Genomic DNA, 21347 nt, shown 5'->3' with positions numbered 1-21347 from the left:
GCATACAAAAAAAAAATATATTGTGTATCCCTTAGCACCCCAATAAGTGTTTATAGAATATTTAAAAGTATAATTTTTTAATATATATTATATATATTTTAATAGCTTATAACATAATAGTATTATTATAATGATTGATATAACCCCAAATTAAAGGGGTATGCCAATATCCAAATATTATTATATGCTTAAAACCTTAAAACGGTATATATATAAATATATTTATAGTTTTCCATTATAATAAATTGAAGAAAGCATGTTAACTAAGGAGCTCCGTACACTATAACAAATACCATATTTTGTTCAACATTATAAATATTATGCATATTATTTTATTTTGCCATGTTTCTTAATTACAATGAGCTTTGTTTTGCATAAAAAATAAATAAAACGATCCTTTTTCCGCTACTATGTGTATGACGTAATCAAAATACAATGTTTTATAAAATAAGCCAAATTGTAGAAATTAAATACCCCAGTATGCATGAAATGGCTGTGTTTTAAAAAATTAATGCAAGCATAACTAATAAAATGCTCACAAAATGGCCAAAGATTTTCACACAAAATAATAAAAAATATATCTCAAAAATATTCGTAAAACAATAAAAAAATATTAATAACAATAAACAATTGTTAATAACAATAAAAAATATTCATAAAATAATATAAATTTTTCACAAATATTCAAAATTATTATAAACTCTAAATTTCATAAAACCAATAAATTTAAGATTTTGAATTAACAACCCATATTATATTGTAAAATATAATTAGATGCTTTCCTGCTAATATATAATTTTCGTTTTTATTACCCATAGACATATATTATGCAAACAAAATGACATATATATATATATATTATAGTATTATATATTTTTTTATGCCAATACTATTTTAGTGGTAAAGCCATTTAATATACTAAAACAAAAAATATAAAAGTATTGAGAAAACCTTATCCTATTTTATGTAATAATTTTTTTTTTTTCTTGCATATAACGTTGCAATTTTCAATTCGCAATAAAATTTTTATGTAAGTACACATGAATTTACCCATATAATATGTATGAATATTTATATGCGTTTTATTCGTTAATCTATTTACCCATATAACCCTATTTATTTTTTCAAAAACATATTTATAAATATATGCTCCCATGTGTGCATACTGTTGAGAGATATTTGTTTTGTATTCATATTTTTGTTTTTTTTTACGCTGGTAAATTTGAAAAATAGTTCGTAAATAATACAAAAGGAATACACACACACATTACATATATATTACTCCCCCGCCCTTATAAATTCCTACTTATTTTGCTTTGCACAATGGAAATTCAATGTCCATCCGTAACATTATCACCTGCATATTCAGGAGAATTGTGCTTTAATCAAGAAGGCTTTTCAAATAATAGTATAATATGGAAAGAAAAATACGAACAGACAAGGGCGTTATTGAAAAGTTACAATTTATTTTCTGAGCATTTAATAAATTATAGCATTGATTTTTATTTTAATAAACTAGGATTTAATAGATTTCATTTTGAAGAAACAAGCCCTGAATTAATAAGTAAAGTTGTTGTGTGTATAATAACGTCTAAAATTAATGAACAATATTCTAGCGATAAATATTTTCCTACATTTGAAGAAACTCATAATAACGTTGTTTTTATAATGACACGTGTATTTGCTAATGACAATAAAACAAGATTAAATTATAAAATGGAAAAAAAAATTGAAGAAAAATATTTTAATTTTAGTGACATGTCAAAAGAGTGTTATAGGTTAAAAAGTTTTAGATCAGTTCATTCTGTTTTTGACAAAGAACATACATATGAAGAGCCATTAAGAACATATATCTTAGAACCTCCAACATATAAAGATGATATATTAAATGAAAATGAAACTGATTTAGAAAAATTAATGGATGTTAATTTTTATAAATATATAAAAGGAACAAAATGGGAAGAAATTTATTATGAATTGAATAAAGCTGTAATTCAGGATTTAACAGGTCAATATTTGCAAACACATTACTGCGAAATATCAGAAAATACATTTTCTTTAACTATAGCAGTAAAAAGAAGTAATGTTATACCTACGATATTTTCCTTGATAGGTGATTGTTTAAACATGCATAGATGTTTTTCATATTCAAAATATGTTGAACCATTAAAAAATGGTGTTTTACTGATTATATTAAATGTGAATGCAGTTTTAGATGCAGAACAAGAGAAAATGGGATCTTTGGCATTAAGAAATAGAATATATAAAATCGTCGAATCTTTAAAAACATTATGTTTGTTCAACGACCCTAAGTTTATCCAGCTGTCTGTAAAAAGAGTATTCACTGCTGAAGAATCTGCATATTTATTTATAGTTATTAAGTTTATTGCATTTTTTTCAACAAATTCTTTTTCTAGTTATAAGAATGTTGAAAATGCACTAAATCTGAAAGGATCTGGATCTAGTAATTTAGGGACTGGAATAATGAACGATTTTTACATAATAAAAGAAAAATTAAAAAGTTCTAAATATACAAAGGATGAAATATTAAACTGTGCAATGAATAATCCAAGAACAATAAAATTGCTATTTCTTAATTTTGAAAGGAAATTAAATAAAAATAATAAATCAAAAATAAAACAAAGATTTTTTAGTAATGGAACAAATAATGAAACTTTAAATTTCGATGAGTACAAAGACAGTAAAGATATAATAGATGAAATAGAAGATAATCATTATAAAAACATTTTACAATATTTTTATATGTTTGAAAAATATGCAGTAAAAACAAATTTTTTCCTTTCACACAAAATTAGTTTTGCTATATCTTTTGATGGTTCATTATTAAAAGATTCAATATATGATGCACAACCATATTCAATTATTATGATTTTAGGATTACATTTTGTTGGATTTCATATTCGATTTACTCCAGTTTCAAGAGGAGGAATAAGAATCGTTATATCAAATAACACTAACTCTTATATGCATAATTACAATAATTTATTTGATGAAGCATATAATTTATCATATACTCAAAATTTTAAAAATAAAGATATTCCAGAAGGTGGAAGTAAAGGAATTATACTTTTAGATATAGATGTATGCAAAACAAAACATACAAAACATATTAAAAATCTTGCATTTTATTCTTATGTTAATTCTATTTTAGACTTACTTGTTGAATCATCTTATAAAGGTTCCAATTCTACTGGAACTAAATCATCTATAATTGATGATGATTTTAATTTTATTAATAATGCCACAATTGAAGATGCAGATAATTCAAATATCGATCAAGCTCAGAAAATGAATCTTACATCTAATAATGCGTGTGGAACGAGAAACAGTGATATTGATAAAAGAGAAGATAATAAGAATGAAAATGAAGTTTTAAAATCAGAATTTCAATCAAAAATCGAATTTTCATTTGCTAATAGAACTACAGAAGATGTAGTGAAAAAAATAATTAATTCAAAAAATGGCGAAACAAATAATCATGTCGAAAATGAAAGTTCGATATTTTTAAAACAAATAGAAAAAGAACTATATGAAAAAAATGCCAAAAATATCCAAAATATAAATCAAGAAGATTTAATATTTTTAGGACCTGATGAGAATACAGGATCAGATCAATTAATGGATTGGGCTTGTATAATGGCAAAAAAACGAAACTACTTTTATTGGAAAACATTCTCAACTGGTAAACTTCGAAAAAATGGAGGGGTTCCACATGATTATTATGGAATGACAACACTCGGTATAGAAACTTATATTAAAAAATTGTGTGAAAAATTAAATATAAACGAAGAAAATATTAGTAGATCTTTAGTTGGTGGACCTGATGGCGATTTAGGAAGTAATGCTATATTTCAATCTAAAACAAAAATTATTTCTATTATAGATGGGTCTGGTGTATTATATGATAAAAATGGATTAAATAAACAAGAGTTAACTAGATTAGCAAAACTAAGATTTAATAAAATTAATACATCTTGTATATTATATAATGAAAAATATTTATCTGAATTAGGATTTAAAATTTCTATTGAAGATCATAATGTACAAGTTTTTGATCAAGTAATAAAAAGTGGATTAGAATGTCGTAACACTTTTTTTCTAAATCCTTTAAATTCTTGTGAATTATTTAATCCTTGTGGTGGTAGACCCCATTCGATAAATATTTTTAATGTTAATAACATTATAATAAATGGAGAATGCATTTATAAATATATTGTTGAAGGGGCTAATGTATTTATTTCTGACGAAGCGCGATCAATTTTAGAAAATAAAAATGTTATATTATTTAAAGATGCGTCAACAAATAAAGGTGGTGTTATCTCAAGTAGTTTAGAAGTATTGGTTGGACTTGTATTAAGTGATAAACAATTTATTGATTTAATGTGTTCAGAAAATAGTGATTTACTTTTAGAAGAAAAAGACCAAATAAAAATATGTTCTTCACAGGATGCAAAGACTACTATTGAATTGAACAACAAACCATCAAATAATGATAATAATATAAAAGATAATGATGATGAAGTTTCAGAATTTTACAAAGAATATGTTAAAGAAATTCATAAAAAAATTGTTTATTATTGTGAGCAGGAATTCGAATGTCTTTGGAAAGAAACACGACGAACTAAAACCCCAATATCCCAAGCTACTAATATATTATCGAAAAAAATTAGTGAGTTAAAAAGAGATATACTTGCATCAGATGCATTATGTAAAGATTACAAATTATTTAAACGTGTACTTAGTGAAGTAATACCTATAACTATTTTAAAGATTGTACCATTTGATCAAATTATTAAAAAGGTTCCGTATATTTATTTAAAATCTTTGTTTGCTTCAGCCCTTGCTTCTAATTATTATTATTCTCAACAATTTCTCAACGATCTTTCCGCTTTTAATTTTTTTGAATATGTTCGAAATTTGCAGAATTTTTGTGATGAATAGTATGAGTGTGCATGTTTTACTACATGTTTTGTATTACATATTTGCGAATTACATTTTTGAGTGAAATCTTACTTTGTTTGAAAAAACAATTTTCCGTATTTGTGTAATATACCATTAAATTTATTGTTTAAACATATTTTTTTATACATTTTTAAAGTTTGTATAATTAAAAAAATTATGCCTATATAACAAGGGCAAGTTCAACTTATGTATAATAGTAACGAAACAAAAACATTATATCTGTATAATATGAATAATAAGTAGATAAGTGAATGAATACATGAAACGATATAAGGAACAAAATTTTAACACATCAAATTAATCAAATCAACGAATAACCACGAAATGATGGAATAAAACATAAAATAAATGGCAAAACATGAAAAAATGTAAAATAAAAATAAAAAAACGAATGCGAATTTCGGCCTGAATGCATTGCTTCACTATTCACATAATTCATCTCAATGCGTCGGAGTACGCGGAAAACGAACAATTTTGTACAAAAGGTGTTTCAAAAAATAAAGGAAAATAATAATATATATGTTAATATATTGTAGTATAACGGAAGTGATTGATTTCCCGCGGGTAGAGGTGTTTTACCTCGAATCGAAAAGTCAGAAAATGGGGGAATGTTTTTGAAAAGGTTATTATTTTATTATTTTTTATTTTTCTTGTTCATTTCATATTTGAGTTGAACGGCCATGTCCCTTGCAGTGTTGAATCCATAGATTCTCGGAGAAAAACCACGAGTTTTTCGTTTATCATTTTCGATGTACATTACACGCCATAGTCTCCGGTTTGTATCGTACCTGGGGATGGGAAATAGGCAACAAAATAAAATGTGAAAAATTGGGTAAAAAAATAAAATATGAAAAATTGGGTAAAAAAATAAAATGGAAACATACCAAACGCCAGAAACTTTTTCTCCATTCTCGTTGTATGCACCAGTCTCGATCTTCTCGACCCTAAAATTTAAATCTTGGTGTCTTTTAGAAGTTTTAGTTCGTCTCTTCGAATCAGTAGCCTTGTTTGCCTCAACTTGTTTGTTTAAAATAAAAATTTCATCAAAATTTTTATTTGGAAGTTTATTTTCAATCATATTTATTTTATCATTTTTTAAAATCGTAGTCTTTGGTTTTCTTCCCTTTTTCTTACTATTTATGGATTCAAGCCCAATTTCATTGAGATCATTTATACTTTCATCATCATTACAAATATCATTGTCATTTTGATTATTTTCTTTTTGGACTTTATTACCTTCAAATATTTTGTTGCTTGCATCAGTGTCAGATTGGAATATTTTTTTTTTTTCTATAGTATACACGTTATCATTATTGTAAAATTCGATTTCTTCGATTTTATCATTATCTTGGCTTTTGATATCAGTACAATTATAACTATTTGAACTATTTAATTTATTCATATTATCATTTAATTCGTATTCATTTTTTTTTTTTTTTTTTTTTATATCATCATTCTGAAGTGAGTTTTGTTCGCTTCTTATACATGTTTCGTTCTTGTTTATTTTTTCATTTTCATCAAATCGATTAAAATTTTCTATATTACAATCTCCATTATTTTGATTTATTTCGATTTTAGAGTTTGTTTTATTACTTCTTAATTCTTTATTCATATTTTTCATGTTCAAAACATAATTAAAATTTTCTCGATCTAAATTTATTTCTTTGTTAACAAGCATGCTTTTGTTTGCTTCATTTTGTGTTAAACTTCCATATAAACATTGCTTATTATTACATAAAGTATTACTAATATATTGATTGTTTCTATTTTTATTTTTATTTATCTCTACATTTATTTGTTCTTCATTATGTTCCGAGTTATTCCAAGTGCTATGTCTTCTTGTTTGTTTATTTGATTTTTTCATTTCATTATTATTATTATCACATTCAGTGCAATTTTCATTATAATTATTTACATGATAAGATGAAATCTTAGTATGTTCCTTTTGATTTATTTTTTTTGTCGTATATTCTATTTGTATTTCTTTTATTGTCTGAGTATTTTTGACATTTTCGTCATAATTGTAACTATTATTATTTCCAACTTTCTCAACTTTTTTTTCACTTTTGTTTTTATTATTCATAATATTTTCATATTCATCAATTAAATTGTCAGAATATTTTTCAAAATTCATTTCATTATTCATTGTATATTCTACTTGTTCATATTTTTCATTATCAAAAGAGATATCATGTTTATCAACATTTTTTATATCTTCATTATTTCCATTTTTTAATTTTTTAATTTTTCCAAAATTTGGATCTAAACTGCTATCTTCATCATCTTCTATCGATAAATTTTTATTTGCTCTTCTTTTTATTCCTTGATTTTTATTTATTACTTTTATATTTCCTTCCAAATTTTCAAATAAATGTTTTGTATTATTTTTTATTTTAGTGCCACATTTATTTTTATTATTTTCTTCCCCACTATATTCACTTTTATATGTTTGTTTATTAATTTGGAAATCTAATAGTCTATCATCTTTTCCATCACTTAATACTTTCATTTTATTACATATTAAAGTACCTCTTTTTAAATAACTTGGATTATTATTAATAGGATAATTATTTATAATTTTATTTGGATTGTTAAAATTTCCAAAATCAACTGTAGTATTTGTTGTATCTTCATCGTTCATAAGATTAGACACATTAGATACTCCCAAAACGGTATTAAAGTTTGATCCTGTTTTTTTTATTTTTGTTTGTTTAACATCTTTTTCAGATGTCAATCCAATTTTCGTAAATTTGGGTTCATTTGATTCTTCTTGAAGAGACAGATTTTTATTATCTCGAAAATTTATCAAATTATTATTTTTATTTGAATCAGTATAAAAATTAGTCATTGAACCTTCAAAGTTATTATCATTCAATTCACTATTTATATAGCCACATATATTTCCATTATGAATATTATTTCTAGAAATATATCCATTTTTATGTGAAAATGGTTTTGAACTTTTATTATTATCATCATCATTTTTTTTTTTTTCAATTTTATTCAAACCATTATTACTGTGGTTAGGATATATTACTTTACTATTTAACGATGTTACATTTAAGTCTTCTTCCAAATTCAAAATTTGTTCATCATCATTTGAACATTTGTATTTTATCAAACTATTATTTTCAATATTGTTTGAGATACAAAGAGGGTTTATATTCTCTCCATCTTTATTAACATTTCCTGAATCTATTTTATCATCGTTCATATTGTAATTGTAAATACTCTCTGTACTACTACTATTATTATCTTTATTCGTTTTTCCAATTAGTATATAATTATTGCATTTACCAGTTTTGCTATTGCTTAATCTGTTGGGGCTCTTTTTAATTTTATTATTATTTTCATTTTCCTCATCTTTTCCTAAATAACTTGATGTTTTATCTACATTATATTCTTCACTTGTTTCTTTATGATCCTTTGCATTTGTTGTATTATTATTATTATTATTATTATGTGCATTTGTTGTATTTTCTGAATTATTAGGATTCACATTAGTATGGGCTCTAGATGTATGTCCATTCATTTGGGATTCATAATTTTCATTATCCCCGTTATTTTCCTCATCATCATCATCATTATCATTATCTTTGTTTTGATATTTTAATACCTTATCATTACATCCATCTGTGTCTTCATTACTTTTTTTTTCAGCATCATTTTCTTCATTTATAATATTAGGAACAAAATTATTACCAATTTCATCGTTTCGTCTCCGACCTCTAGGACCATTTTGACTAAGATGTTTTCCTAATGGTTTTCTGCCTCGTTTTGCTTTGGGCGGTGCATTATTATTTCCTAAAAGATAATCATTATTATTTATTCTTGAAGCAATTCTTCCTCGACCTCGACCTCTTCTGCACCCCCTTTGATTCAATTTGGCATTTATTCCACCTCTTCCCCTTAATGTTGACATGTGATAATTATTATACATATAAGAGGAAATATTATTATTATTAAGATAATTAATATTCATATTTTCATTTTTATTATAATAAGACTCATTCATGTTTTCAGATTTCATTTGATTTTCATTTTCTATTCCATTGTGTATTCTCATATTTCGTTTATTACCATTTTGTATCATATCATTAGTATCCAAATTAATTCCAGATGTTTTACAATTTCTTTCAATTTGATTATTCATAGGGTCTAATGAAATAAAAGAATTTACATTTGAAATAGGATACATATTAGTAGGCCATACATTGTTATATGATATATTTTGAATGTGCATATTTTTGTTTTTTTCATGGAATTCTGTGTCTTTTGTATTTATCATAGAATGGTTAAATACATTATTATCTATATTTGTATTATTTCTTCCATTATAAAAATAGTTAGGTCTGTTTTGTAATAAATTATAATTGTTATTATCTGAAGTACTATTATTGTGAATAGAATCATTATGTGTTTGTTGATTTTTTAAATATTCTCCTGAATTATTATAAAACATAGAATTTGTATTTACATTATAATTTCCTAAAATTTCTTTATTTCTATTATCCCCTATGTTTGAATTTTGCATATTTACTGTAGTATTTCCATATATATTATTATAAACTCGTGAATTATTTAATTCATTTCCGTATCTTTGATCAATTGTATTTACCATTCTATTTTTTATGTTTTGAAAATTATTATAATTATTTCTTCGATTATCATTATTATGTATATCATTTTGATGATCTAAATATGTTTGGGTTATATTATTTTCTTGTATGCTTGGATTTGTTATATGTTCATTTCCTCCTATGTTAAATTTTGTCTTATTTGAAAAATTTACCAAATTATTTTTATTATCATTATTCGAAAACATGCACATTTCGCTATAATCTATTACATCCAATAGACATTTTTTTAATACATTTGCTTTTAAATTTTCTTGATTATTTTTTAGATGGGCAATCGGAGTAATATTTTCCTTCTTATATTCATGTTTTCCATTTTTTTGTTTTTTTTTCAAATCATTATTAATTTGATGATTTTCATTTTCATCACAATTATTATTCACATAACTTGTACTATTCTCGGAATTTTTATTTTTTCCTTTTTTCTTTGTTTTCTCATTCTTTAATAATAGATTCAAACCTTTTTTCAATTTTGAAAGTAATGATTTATTTTTCATATATTTTTGTTCAGATAATTTATTATCATACGATTCAATTACACTTGCACACTTATTAGCATTTGGGAGTAGCGGTTTATTTAATTTTTTATTTTTATTTTTTCTTTTATTGCGCGTGTTAACATTTTTAGCACTAAAAGGATAAAATATTTCATTTGCATTAAAACATATATTTTTTTTATAAAAATAGTTTTCAATTATTTCATATATTTTTTTCTTTTCGATTTCCATGGCCATTTCTTCATTAAAACTCTCTATTTCAGATTCATTATGTGTTTTATCACAATCTTTATCTCCTCCGAACTCCCATTTTATTGAATTATTGCTACTCTCGAGGTTAGTATTATCTTTATTTGCAACTTCGTTATTATTTATATTGTTATTTTCTGATTGGTCATATTTTTCCAAAATCCATTCGTTTTTATCTTTAATTGTCCCTATATCTGCACACGTACTATTATCATTATCTTTATTTTCTGATGTTACCATTTTAATATCATTATGATATTCTAAACACGATGTATCATCATTTTTTATTTTATTAGAATATTCAGGTAACTTACAATTTTCTGTAAGCGAAATTACATTTTCACTAATATTATGGCTTGTTTTATTCTCTTTCTCAGAATTTATTTCATTATTATTTATATTTTTTTTTTTTTCATCATTTTTTATGACTTGTTCATAATAAAAACTGTTGTTTTCTAAATTGCACACACCAGTAATATCATTTTTATCGAAACATTCCGCGTTGCTAAACTGGTTGTTACTGCTCTTAACAATATTGTCCATTTTCAATGTTTCTTTTTCTAGTTTTTCTAATTTTTCAATCACGTTTTTTTTCGTCGTTAATTTAATTTTTTTTTTACCATCTTTACTAAAAACAAATTTGTGCATAAAATAATGTATCAAAAAAATTATGTCGCGTTCAGAATAATTTTCACTTTGGTCATCACAATTTTCTTCATTACAATTTACATTTTCATTTTTATTGGCTAAATTTAAGTTTTTTCGCCATTTTGATAAACAAGATTTGCTGTTTTCAAAATATTTGCTAAATCCGTAAACTTTATTTTTAAAATTTGTTGGATTAAGATCCTCATGTTTACTTGTGAGGTAATTATTATTACTGTTGTTATTCCCATTGCTTCGAATAACAGAAATGTTACTATTATAATTATTATTACCGTTATTTGGCTTTATCGTAGAAATGTCATCAGCATAAATTCCATTACCACTGAGGTTACTATGATCATGTATGTTACTATTTTTATTTTTTTTCCTGTTTGATTCCTCTTCGTTATATTGTTTATCATTCCAACTTAAATTACTGTTTATGCTTTCAGAGGTATCAAACAAAATGCGTTTTTTTTTTTTTTTATAATTATACCGTTTTTTTAGTATATTCAAAGATAAGTCTAAGACATTGTCCTCATTAATATTATTCACTAGGTCTTCAATAAAATTTTCATTCGGTTTATTTTTACATTTTTGTTTTAAATAAATGTTAAAATAATAATTTTTGTAAGCATATATTAATATATATATATATTTTAAAGGAAAATTATGTAACACCTTTTCGTCTTCTAAATAATTCTCAAGTGATAGATTTATTTCAAAATCATCCATATTTAAAACTTAAATTTTATCCATACATACATATGCATATGTGTATGTATGTATGAATAAATATAATTCTAAATGTTTAAAAAACGGTACATATAATATATATGTAAACATATACACATGCATTATACGTGGCTCTTAATGAATTTGCAATGTGCAGATTATACAATTGTGTACAAATTGGCAAAAAAAAAAATAATGTTAAGAGGTGAAAATTAGAGAAATAAATGGAAGCAAAACACGTAATAAAAATTAAAATATTTTTAATAAAAAATAATATTGTTGAATTAAAAAAAAATGTATATAACATAATTTATTACACAAAAAATTACAAAGGAATGTTACACATAAATATATATAAATGAGAATTAAAGAAAAATATAACTTTTCTTCGAAACAATATAAATTTATATATACTTACACAATAATATATGCACACATATATAGTAAAAATTGTGAACTTAAAAAAAATTAATAAAATAAATATGAAATAAAAAGAAAAAATTGGAGCATTTCAAATAATATATATGCTTATAATATGCGAAAATATGTTAAAAAAAAATTCTAAAAATATTTATCCATATTATTTGTTCGCATAAATATATATGTTTCAATGTGTTGAATAAAATGTGTATATTGCTGATTTTTGTATTTGATACAAATATCAAATATTATATATCATATTAAATTTACACTTTATATATACATATATCGTAGCAATATGGGATATAAATTTCATATAAAAAAAAATATCATGAGGTTCATTTACTAATCGTCCATGTGTACTTCCTAGAGTTTAAATTTCTTAGGGCCATTATTCACAATATATGTGTAAAAAAAATATATAATATATTATATATATATTTAGAAAATGAACGAATTAATCAAATAAACAAAATTAAACAAACGCACTAAAATTTTAATGATTCTTAAAACACAATATTTACAAATATAATGGAATAATATTTTTTTTTGTATCTAATTTGGCTTAGCTTAAGCCGAATTTCATATTTCCTTTGTTTCGGTATCTCTTTTTTGCTTACATCCTTTTTTTGTATTTTTTTCTATAGTTTTGTATTTTTTTCTATAGTTTTGTATTTTTTTCTATAGTTTTATATTTTTTTCTATTTTTTCTATTTTTCTTCCTTTCCCCTCGAATATATATAAATTACAATCAATATAAATAAAAAGTGTATATCATAAATGCTGATAATAAAAAATATAATAAAATGTGTATTTTAGTTCTATATGCAAATAATTCGGTGTAATAAAAAAGGAATAATAAAGTATCCATATAATATAGTAGTTTCATTTGATCCCTCTAATATATATATGCACATAAAAATGGATAATTGAATATGTTCATATTTTCTCAAATAGTGTATATACAAACATATTCCCAAAAGGGAAGTAAAAACTGATAAAACAAAAACAACAAACTTACTCCATCATATGTGTAAAAGTATATTAAATTTATTCACACACGTATATATATTATACATTCATTTATTTATATTTATCACATATTTGTTATTATATTTTAAATTAAAAAAATATTAAAATATAATAAATAAGCTTATAAAACTTGGGGTGTAACTTGCTCATGATATGGGCAGGATAGTATCACCCTCAAATTTACAAACACAACCAAATCGAAAATATAAAAATAATAATAAATAATTATATTATCACATAAAATTAAGTTATATTTTACTAAAAACACATAAATTACATGGATATAATTAAAGGAAATAATTCGCTTATTATGCAAAAAAAAATATGCACAGGTCATATAATAAACATACCATAAACAATACTATTAATTTTCCCATAAAAAATAAATAAACAAATAGTAACAATAGCACGCTTAACACATATCGACGAATCTTGGATATCTTATTTATATAACTGGAAAAAATAAAATATCATTTCATTCTATATCATTAAAAATTATTGAAAACATAGATTGGTGTTTATTATGAAAAATATTTAAGCAGGTTAATAACGAAACAAAATTATACAAATAAAAACATAATCGAAATATAAGTGGAAAATTCGAAAAAATCCTTATATGATGCGATAACACAAAATTGTAATGGGGAAAATTAAATATTAATATATGTAAACTAATATATATAAATATTATATATATATTTTTTATATACATAAATATATATATATGTTATGGGTTATACACATACAATAAATACACAATTTTCTATGTTTGCTTTTAAATAAAACTAACATAATAAACTCTAAAAATAGAATGCAAATATAAGTATATATATATTGCTTATATTTTCTATACTGTAGAGAGAAGCGCAATTTCACATGGAATAGTAATGTAACATTTGATAATCACTTAAAAAATTCATGAAAAATATTGCTCCAAAACAAAAAATAATAATAATATAATAATAACAAAAAAATATAAAATATGTGTAACAAAAACAAAATGTAATAATATAGTTTGAACATAAAAATTGCATTTATTTTATTATTTTTTAAATATCATTTATTTTTATATATGATCATTCAACTAATAAAATGGGAGTTAAAAATATTTAAAGGTGTCTCGTATATATATGAAAATGTACATTTTAATATGCAATTTATAATTTGTTTATTCTCACTTTCGCTTTTTTTTTAAAGCGTATTATAAATAATTTTTCTAAACTTTTACACACATACTGTTGTTTCTATAACCAACCCTTATAATTATATTTTATCCCTAAAATGGAGTAATTTTACAAAAATATGCAATCTTTAAACTATTTAAGCTAGTTTTTTATATAACTATTTACATTATTAAATTTTTACTAATTTTCCTAAAATTATTTTATCCATATCTCATCTTTTTAATTTAACAATTTTACGAATTATATATTTGCATACTTGTGTGTGGTACATGTGCATTAGTGCGATTTCAAAATAAAAGGCAGGGAAAAAAAAAAATTAATTAAAATTAAAATTAAAATAAAGAATAATGTAGTGATAAATGTAAATAATTTTAGTGACGAATTTAAAAAGTTTTATTATTACGTAATTCTTTTACATATCCAGATTGATAACATGGCAAAAATAGAAATAATATTAAAAAAATCACACACATAACTTGAAAGCATAAATAAAATTATTATAGGCTAACTACTTACTATTAAAATATATCACAACTTTTATTCTATAAAAATGGATCACTAATATATAGTAATTCATATAATTTATTCAAACTATTTTTTCTCCTTTTTTAATTAAGCATATATTTCATCATAGAATATTAACCTATTCATATTCCCTTTAGAAAAAAAAATATTGCTTGGTCATATAATTTTAATAATTAAAACAACATAAATCACCCAAATAATAAATAAGTAAAAATAAACAAATATTTGTAAAGGAAATTAATTCAAAAATTATTATTCATTTTAAAAAATATACATAAGCGTATCTTTATATACAATAATACAACACCCTTCACCTTTTCTTCAATCCAATAAAAACCTTTATATATAAGCACACCAATAGGGCCTAACTTTTTTTATAATAAATAATACCTATATCAATCAGACACTTAAAATGCATCATAGAAATACACACAATAATCATATGAATAATAGTGAAAAAAAAATTATTATTAAATTTATATCCTATTTTAAACTTGTACATAAACTTATTATTTAAAACTTTCTAAAATTATAAGGTATTTAAACGTTGTCGCATATTGTATATAGCCTATGAACATATATATTATTTTTCTTCCTATTAACAGTGCGATAATTGTGTTATTTATTATTTATTTATTGTCTTATACTTTTAGCGAATATTAATTTACAGTCGAAGTTGGGTATTTGCATAGGTTACAAATTATGTATGTTCATAATTTTTAATGTGTTTTGCTGTTTCCATTATTATTATTTATATTTTGGTGCGCCTTTAACATTATTATAAAATTCGACAGGGTTAAATGCATATATTGTGTATGCACATGGTTCGGAATATATATATAAATTTACTTTCGTATATTTATACGTTAAAAATAGTATTATTCTTTTGCTGTTCCAAAACCATATAATTATTTTACAATTATTTGAAAAAGTAGAATGTATATATGTATACGGGCTTTACAAACCAGCCGTTTCGATAGAATTTTCGAATACAATTTTCATTTTTTGTATTAAATTATTTTATTTTTTATCATATTTCCTTTTATTGTTTCTTACTGAAATATTTTGTTATTGCAAATTATTTTCAATTTTATTTATAAATTTATTGTTTATTTTTAACCTTTTCTTCACACTGTTTATTTTTCCATTAAAATACATGCACGTTCATATATTTAAAAAAAAAATTAAGGAAATAAAAAATAATATTTTTTTATAAAAAAAAAAATTTATAACCAGAAAGCAATTATATTTTTTCCAATTTTGAAATAATTTAATAACAGCTTTTTAGGAAACAAAATAAGAGCATCACTGTAATATAGATATTCTAAAATATTTTTTCAGCACATAAATACAACAATTTGTATATCAATATGGGATATCATTTAGGAGCAAAATTTCCAAATTTTACAGCCAAAGCTTCAGGTATAAATGGCGATTTTGAATTATATAAATATATAGAAAATAGCTGGGCAATATTATTTAGCCATCCAAATGATTTTACTCCAGTATGTACGACTGAATTAGCAGAATTAGGAAAAATGCATGAAGAATTTTTAAAACTTAATTGTAAATTAATAGGATTTAGTTGTAATTCAAAAGAATCACATGATCAATGGATAGAAGATATAAAACATTATGGAAAATTAAATAAATGGGAAATTCCTATTGTTTGTGATGAATCACGAGAACTTGCAAATAAATTAAAAATTATGGATGAACAAGAAAAAGACATAAATGGTTTACCATTAACATGTAGATGCCTTTTTTTTATTTCCCCTGAAAAAACAATTAAAGCAACTATATTATATCCAGCTACAACTGGCAGAAATGCTCAAGAAATTTTAAGAGTTTTAAAATCTTTACAACTTACTTATAAAATACCAGTAGCGACACCTGTTAATTGGAATGAAAGTGATAAATGTTGTATCATTCCAACTCTTCAGGATGATGAAATATCTAAATATTTTAAAAATGAAGTAACCCAAGTTGAAATGCCATCAAAAAAAAAATATCTCAGATTCGTTGATTTATGAATAATCATAAAAAGGAGAATAGGGAATATATGTGATATTTTTTAATTAACTTTGTTTGTATATATATACATTTCATATACTTATTTATATTATTTTAAAACATAAACAGAAACATCCGTATTCCCCTTTATATTTATTTGAAACATTTTTCTTTTAAAGAAATTATTTAGCATTCCCATAATGTAATGGTAAAGAATAAAATGTTTACGAATATATAAATGCAATATTTGAATCGATTCGCATTTATATGTATATTCCTTATTGTGTTATATTTTTTATTTAATTAAAAAAATTATGATGAATGGTTTCACCAAATTAAAAAGTTTTAGTACACAAATGTATAAAGCATGTAAAAAAAATTAAATATAAAAAGTACAAACTCAAAGGTGCCTATATATTAACACACAATTTTTTATTATGGTACATAATCTAAACTTAAATATTTTAAAACGTTAATGTTATTAGTGTATAAATATTGTAATCCATTATATAAAGTAATAATTTGTTTTAATATAAAGAGAAGAGATATTCTATATTCATCTGAAATTGTTGAAATAGAAGTTCGAGCATTTTTATCATCTTGTCCATTTTTGTTCATTCCACTAGTATTTTTAACTACTGTATTAAAATCACTATTTATAAAAATGCTAAAATGAATTGTAAAAATTGAATTAAGGTAATATAAGTGTAAATGTATATGTTTGATTGTATCGTTTAATAATAATGTTTTTATAAAATTTATTAATATATATATAAATGGCTTTGTTAAAACTTTAACGCATAAAGGGATTAAATTATATGGGACATTTTCATATACCTCTAAAATATGTTCATAATTATTTAAAGCTAATGAAAGAATAAATGCTTTAATATATTCTTTTTTTTTTAAAGAAAGTTTAAAATTTTTTACATTAACATTTTGTGTTAAAAATTTTGGATCATAATTTATAGGAACTAATAAACCTTTATATAAATTTTTTGAATTCGGTACATAATAATATTGATGATCTTTTGTTAGAATGTATAATCCGATACTACTTGCAACTGCTATATGTCTATCATCGCCTGATATGTTAATATAATTTAATAATAATTTATATTTTTTAAATTTATTATTTAAAAAATTTTCATTTACCTGACCAGGCAATATATTTTCTTTTTTTTTTCTATTCAATATTTTATAATTATCTAAATATATATCGCCTTCTTCATCACTTATATCATATTCATATATATGTTTCCCTTCGCTTGTTAAATATCGTGATGATATTTCTCTTTTTATTCCATCAACACAATAATTTTTTGTTAAATCTATTATTTTAACTAATAAATATATATTTGTATCATATATATATAAACTCACACTTGTATTGGCTACACCTGCTAAATAATTCCCATTATGTATATAATCAATACATGTAAAATAACAGTTTTGGTTTACAACCGTATTTGTTCCTTGGTCTTCTAAATCATCTACATAAGGATAATTTCCATCTTTTCGATTTCTTTTTTTTTTATTATTATTCATTTTAGGAATAGCCGAATATTCTTCTCCTAATAATCTTCCTCTTTTTATATCTCTTGCACCTTCTATAGTTCCGACAATTTCTTGCACCGATATATCCCAAAAATTGATTTTGCACCCTAACGTACATACTGCTAATATATCATTACCTCTTGGGTCAAAACACATATATGAAATACTTTGTGAGTTCATAATTTCTTCAAATTTACTTCCTTTATTTCTTCTCGAATATAAATCCCAAATAAGAATATTATTACCCCATGAGCAGGTAGCTATAACTCCTTCATTTTTTAAATTTGTACTAAAACATATTTTTGTAATTGGAGAATTATGACCATACAATTTATCTATACATTTTCCAGTTTGAATATTCCATATATATACAATGTATTCGTTTCCTCTTCCCCCAGCAGCCACTATATTTCCACTTACATTCACATTCACACACAAAAACTGTACATTAATTTTTTTAGAAATTTTTTTGGCAACAATTTTACCTGACTCGTTCATATTATTATTGCTATTTTTAGCAAAAAAATTATTATCCTCCTCTAATAAATCTGCTGTATATACTTTAAAATTTCGATATCGTAATAAATCAAATGCTCTTAAAGTTCCATCTAAAGAACATGAAATAAATGCATTCCCTTGTGGTAAAAAGCATATATCTGTAACACTATTTGTATGTGCAGTAAATGTTACAAAATTTATATACGATAAATAGTCATATAATTTTATCGTTCCATCTTCATTTCCTGTTGCTATAACAAACTTACTTGTAAAATTATCACATTCATGATATGACATTGAATTATTAACTATATTACTTCCTATCTTTAAATGACTTATAATTGGTGAAAATTTTACACATTTTACATTTTTATTGCTAGTATATTGTTTTAATATATAGCTTTCACTTTGCCATTCCCACACTATTATAGTTCCATTTGTAGATTCAGCTAAAGCGATCCAATCTCCATCTTTATTTATTACTATATCATCAATTACATTTGTGTTAATTCTAATATTATACAGAGACGTCATTTCAGGGGTGTTATAAATAGCAAACTTCCCGTTACTATATCCAATAACTAATAAATCACGATATTTATTAAAACATGCTTTAACAACTTCTTCGTTCTTATCTTGATTACAATAATATATTTTTTTATAGCACCACCTCTTTTCATATGCCTTTACATATCTTCTTCTCTTTGCCTCAGTTTCTATTTCACCCCTAACTTCTTCATTTACAATTTCTTCATTTACAATTTCTTCATTTACAATTTCTTCATCTACAATTTCTTCATTTACAATTTCTTCATCTACAATTTCTTTACCCACAATTTCTTTACCCACAATTTCTTCACCTACAATTTTTTCACCTACAATTTTTTCACCTACAATTTCTTCATCTACAATTTCTTCATTTACAATTTCTTCACCCCTAACTTCTTCAGCCTCTGTCTTGGGAACTTCATAAGCCCAGACTATTATGAGCCCCGATTTATTAACGCTAAAAATAAAATCTCGATTTTTTGAAAAAAATGCTCCAACAATAATACTCTTATTGCCACTAAGAACAGTTGGACGTATTTTTTTTTTTTTGCTAATTGTATGTATCCTTATAGTTAAATCATATGAAGTAGTTAAAAAATATTCATCATCATTTGATATATCTATTGATATAATATTTAAAGAATGATAACATAAATCGTTATATTTTACTAATCTATATTTATTATGTTTACATGGGGTATTCCATATTATTACTCTTCGACCTATGGCTACAAGAAAATATTTTCCACTATTTGTAAAAGTAGAAAAATTAACAAAATCTTGTTCTTCTTGAGGTGTGAAAATATTATTATAATTGAAAGAAGTGATTATACCAGTTTTTGATTTAAATAAAATTCTAGCTATTATTTTATCTTTTAATAAATTAATAACGCAACCATATCCAAATTTATCGATACTTATACATATATCCATATTTGGATGAATAGCTATAATTCTTAAATCATTTCTATTTTCTGAAAGTAATGTATTACATGTATTGCTACTTAAATCGTATACATTTATTCTATTATTTATTGGGACAAATAAAGAATTTCCATCGTCACTAAATGCTAACTTGCCTCCTGTATAAAAGCTCCCACATATGTTGCTAAGGTTATAGTTCAACATTTTATCAGTTTTATATTTTACTTTATTTTTAGTTAATTTGTATATATTCACTATATGTCTTTATATTTGACATTAATTTTAAATAACCTTATATAAAATGAAATATACTTTTTTTCACGATAAAGATGTATATATCATATGCATATTCTTCTTATCCATCCAAACAGCTAGCTAATTTTTTTTTTTAATCATATTTTTTACTATTTTATTTTTTTAACCCTATTTTTTATGGCAATCTTTTTCCTCGCTTAATTATGCTACTTCTAAGTATGGCTTAATTCCAGTACATATATAAAAAAGGGGTAGTTTAAGGATATTCTTGTAAATTAAAAAAAAACAAATATATACGTATGTTTGTTTTTTTTATTTTACAACAGCAAATTAGTCATATCATTTTTCGCTGCTATTCAAAATGCCCCAATTACAAAAAAACAAATAAAATCGCCAAATAAAAATGAAAAAAAAATATAAATAGAGAAATAGAAAAATATAAATAAAAATAAAGCGAAATAAAACAAAATAAATGATAATAAAAAAGGATACATAAAACCAGTTAATTCCTTAACGACGTAACTGCATACCTATATGCAGAAAATCAGTGCGAAAGGCCTCGGCTCATATATAAGGATAATTTTTTTAATTGAAATAAAAAAAATGGAAAAAAATTATATAGATAAATAGCACACTTAAAAGAG

At 23.2% G+C, this 21347-nt stretch overlaps 4 protein-coding genes across 4 annotated transcripts; 2 read left to right on the top strand and 2 right to left on the bottom strand.

Annotated features, from left to right (window-relative positions):
- Positions 1-1323: 1323 nt before the first annotated feature.
- PBANKA_1228200 (glutamate dehydrogenase, putative) lies at positions 1324-4962 on the top strand (the record flags this gene model as incomplete). The annotated part of the gene is made up of 1 exon (XM_034566355.1): positions 1324-4962. One exon carries the CDS (start codon positions 1324-1326, stop codon positions 4960-4962), a length of 3639 nt encoding a protein of 1212 aa, XP_034422960.1.
- A 655-nt stretch (positions 4963-5617) lies between these two features.
- PBANKA_1228100 (AP2 domain transcription factor, putative) lies at positions 5618-11746 on the bottom strand (the record flags this gene model as incomplete). The annotated part of the gene is made up of 2 exons (XM_034566354.1): positions 5618-5771; positions 5868-11746. The coding sequence occupies 2 exons, from the start codon at positions 11744-11746 to the stop codon at positions 5618-5620; spliced, it is 6033 nt and encodes a 2010-aa protein (XP_034422959.1).
- Positions 11747-16277: 4531 nt separating this feature from the next.
- PBANKA_1228000 (1-cys peroxiredoxin, putative) lies at positions 16278-16940 on the top strand (the record flags this gene model as incomplete). The annotated part of the gene is made up of 1 exon (XM_034566353.1): positions 16278-16940. One exon carries the CDS (start codon positions 16278-16280, stop codon positions 16938-16940), a length of 663 nt encoding a protein of 220 aa, XP_034422958.1.
- A 415-nt stretch (positions 16941-17355) lies between these two features.
- PBANKA_1227900 (periodic tryptophan protein 2, putative) lies at positions 17356-20652 on the bottom strand (the record flags this gene model as incomplete). The annotated part of the gene is made up of 1 exon (XM_034566351.1): positions 17356-20652. The coding sequence occupies one exon, from the start codon at positions 20650-20652 to the stop codon at positions 17356-17358; it is 3297 nt and encodes a 1098-aa protein (XP_034422957.1).
- Between the last annotated feature and the right edge of the window lie 695 nt (positions 20653-21347).

The sequence above is a fragment of the Plasmodium berghei genome, assembly GCF_900002375.2.
Source record: "Plasmodium berghei ANKA genome assembly, chromosome: 12".
NCBI classification, from domain to species: domain Eukaryota; phylum Apicomplexa; class Aconoidasida; order Haemosporida; family Plasmodiidae; genus Plasmodium; species Plasmodium berghei.
The sequence above is the reverse complement of the archived record's forward strand: the minus strand, read 5'-3'. Positions and strand labels throughout refer to the sequence as shown.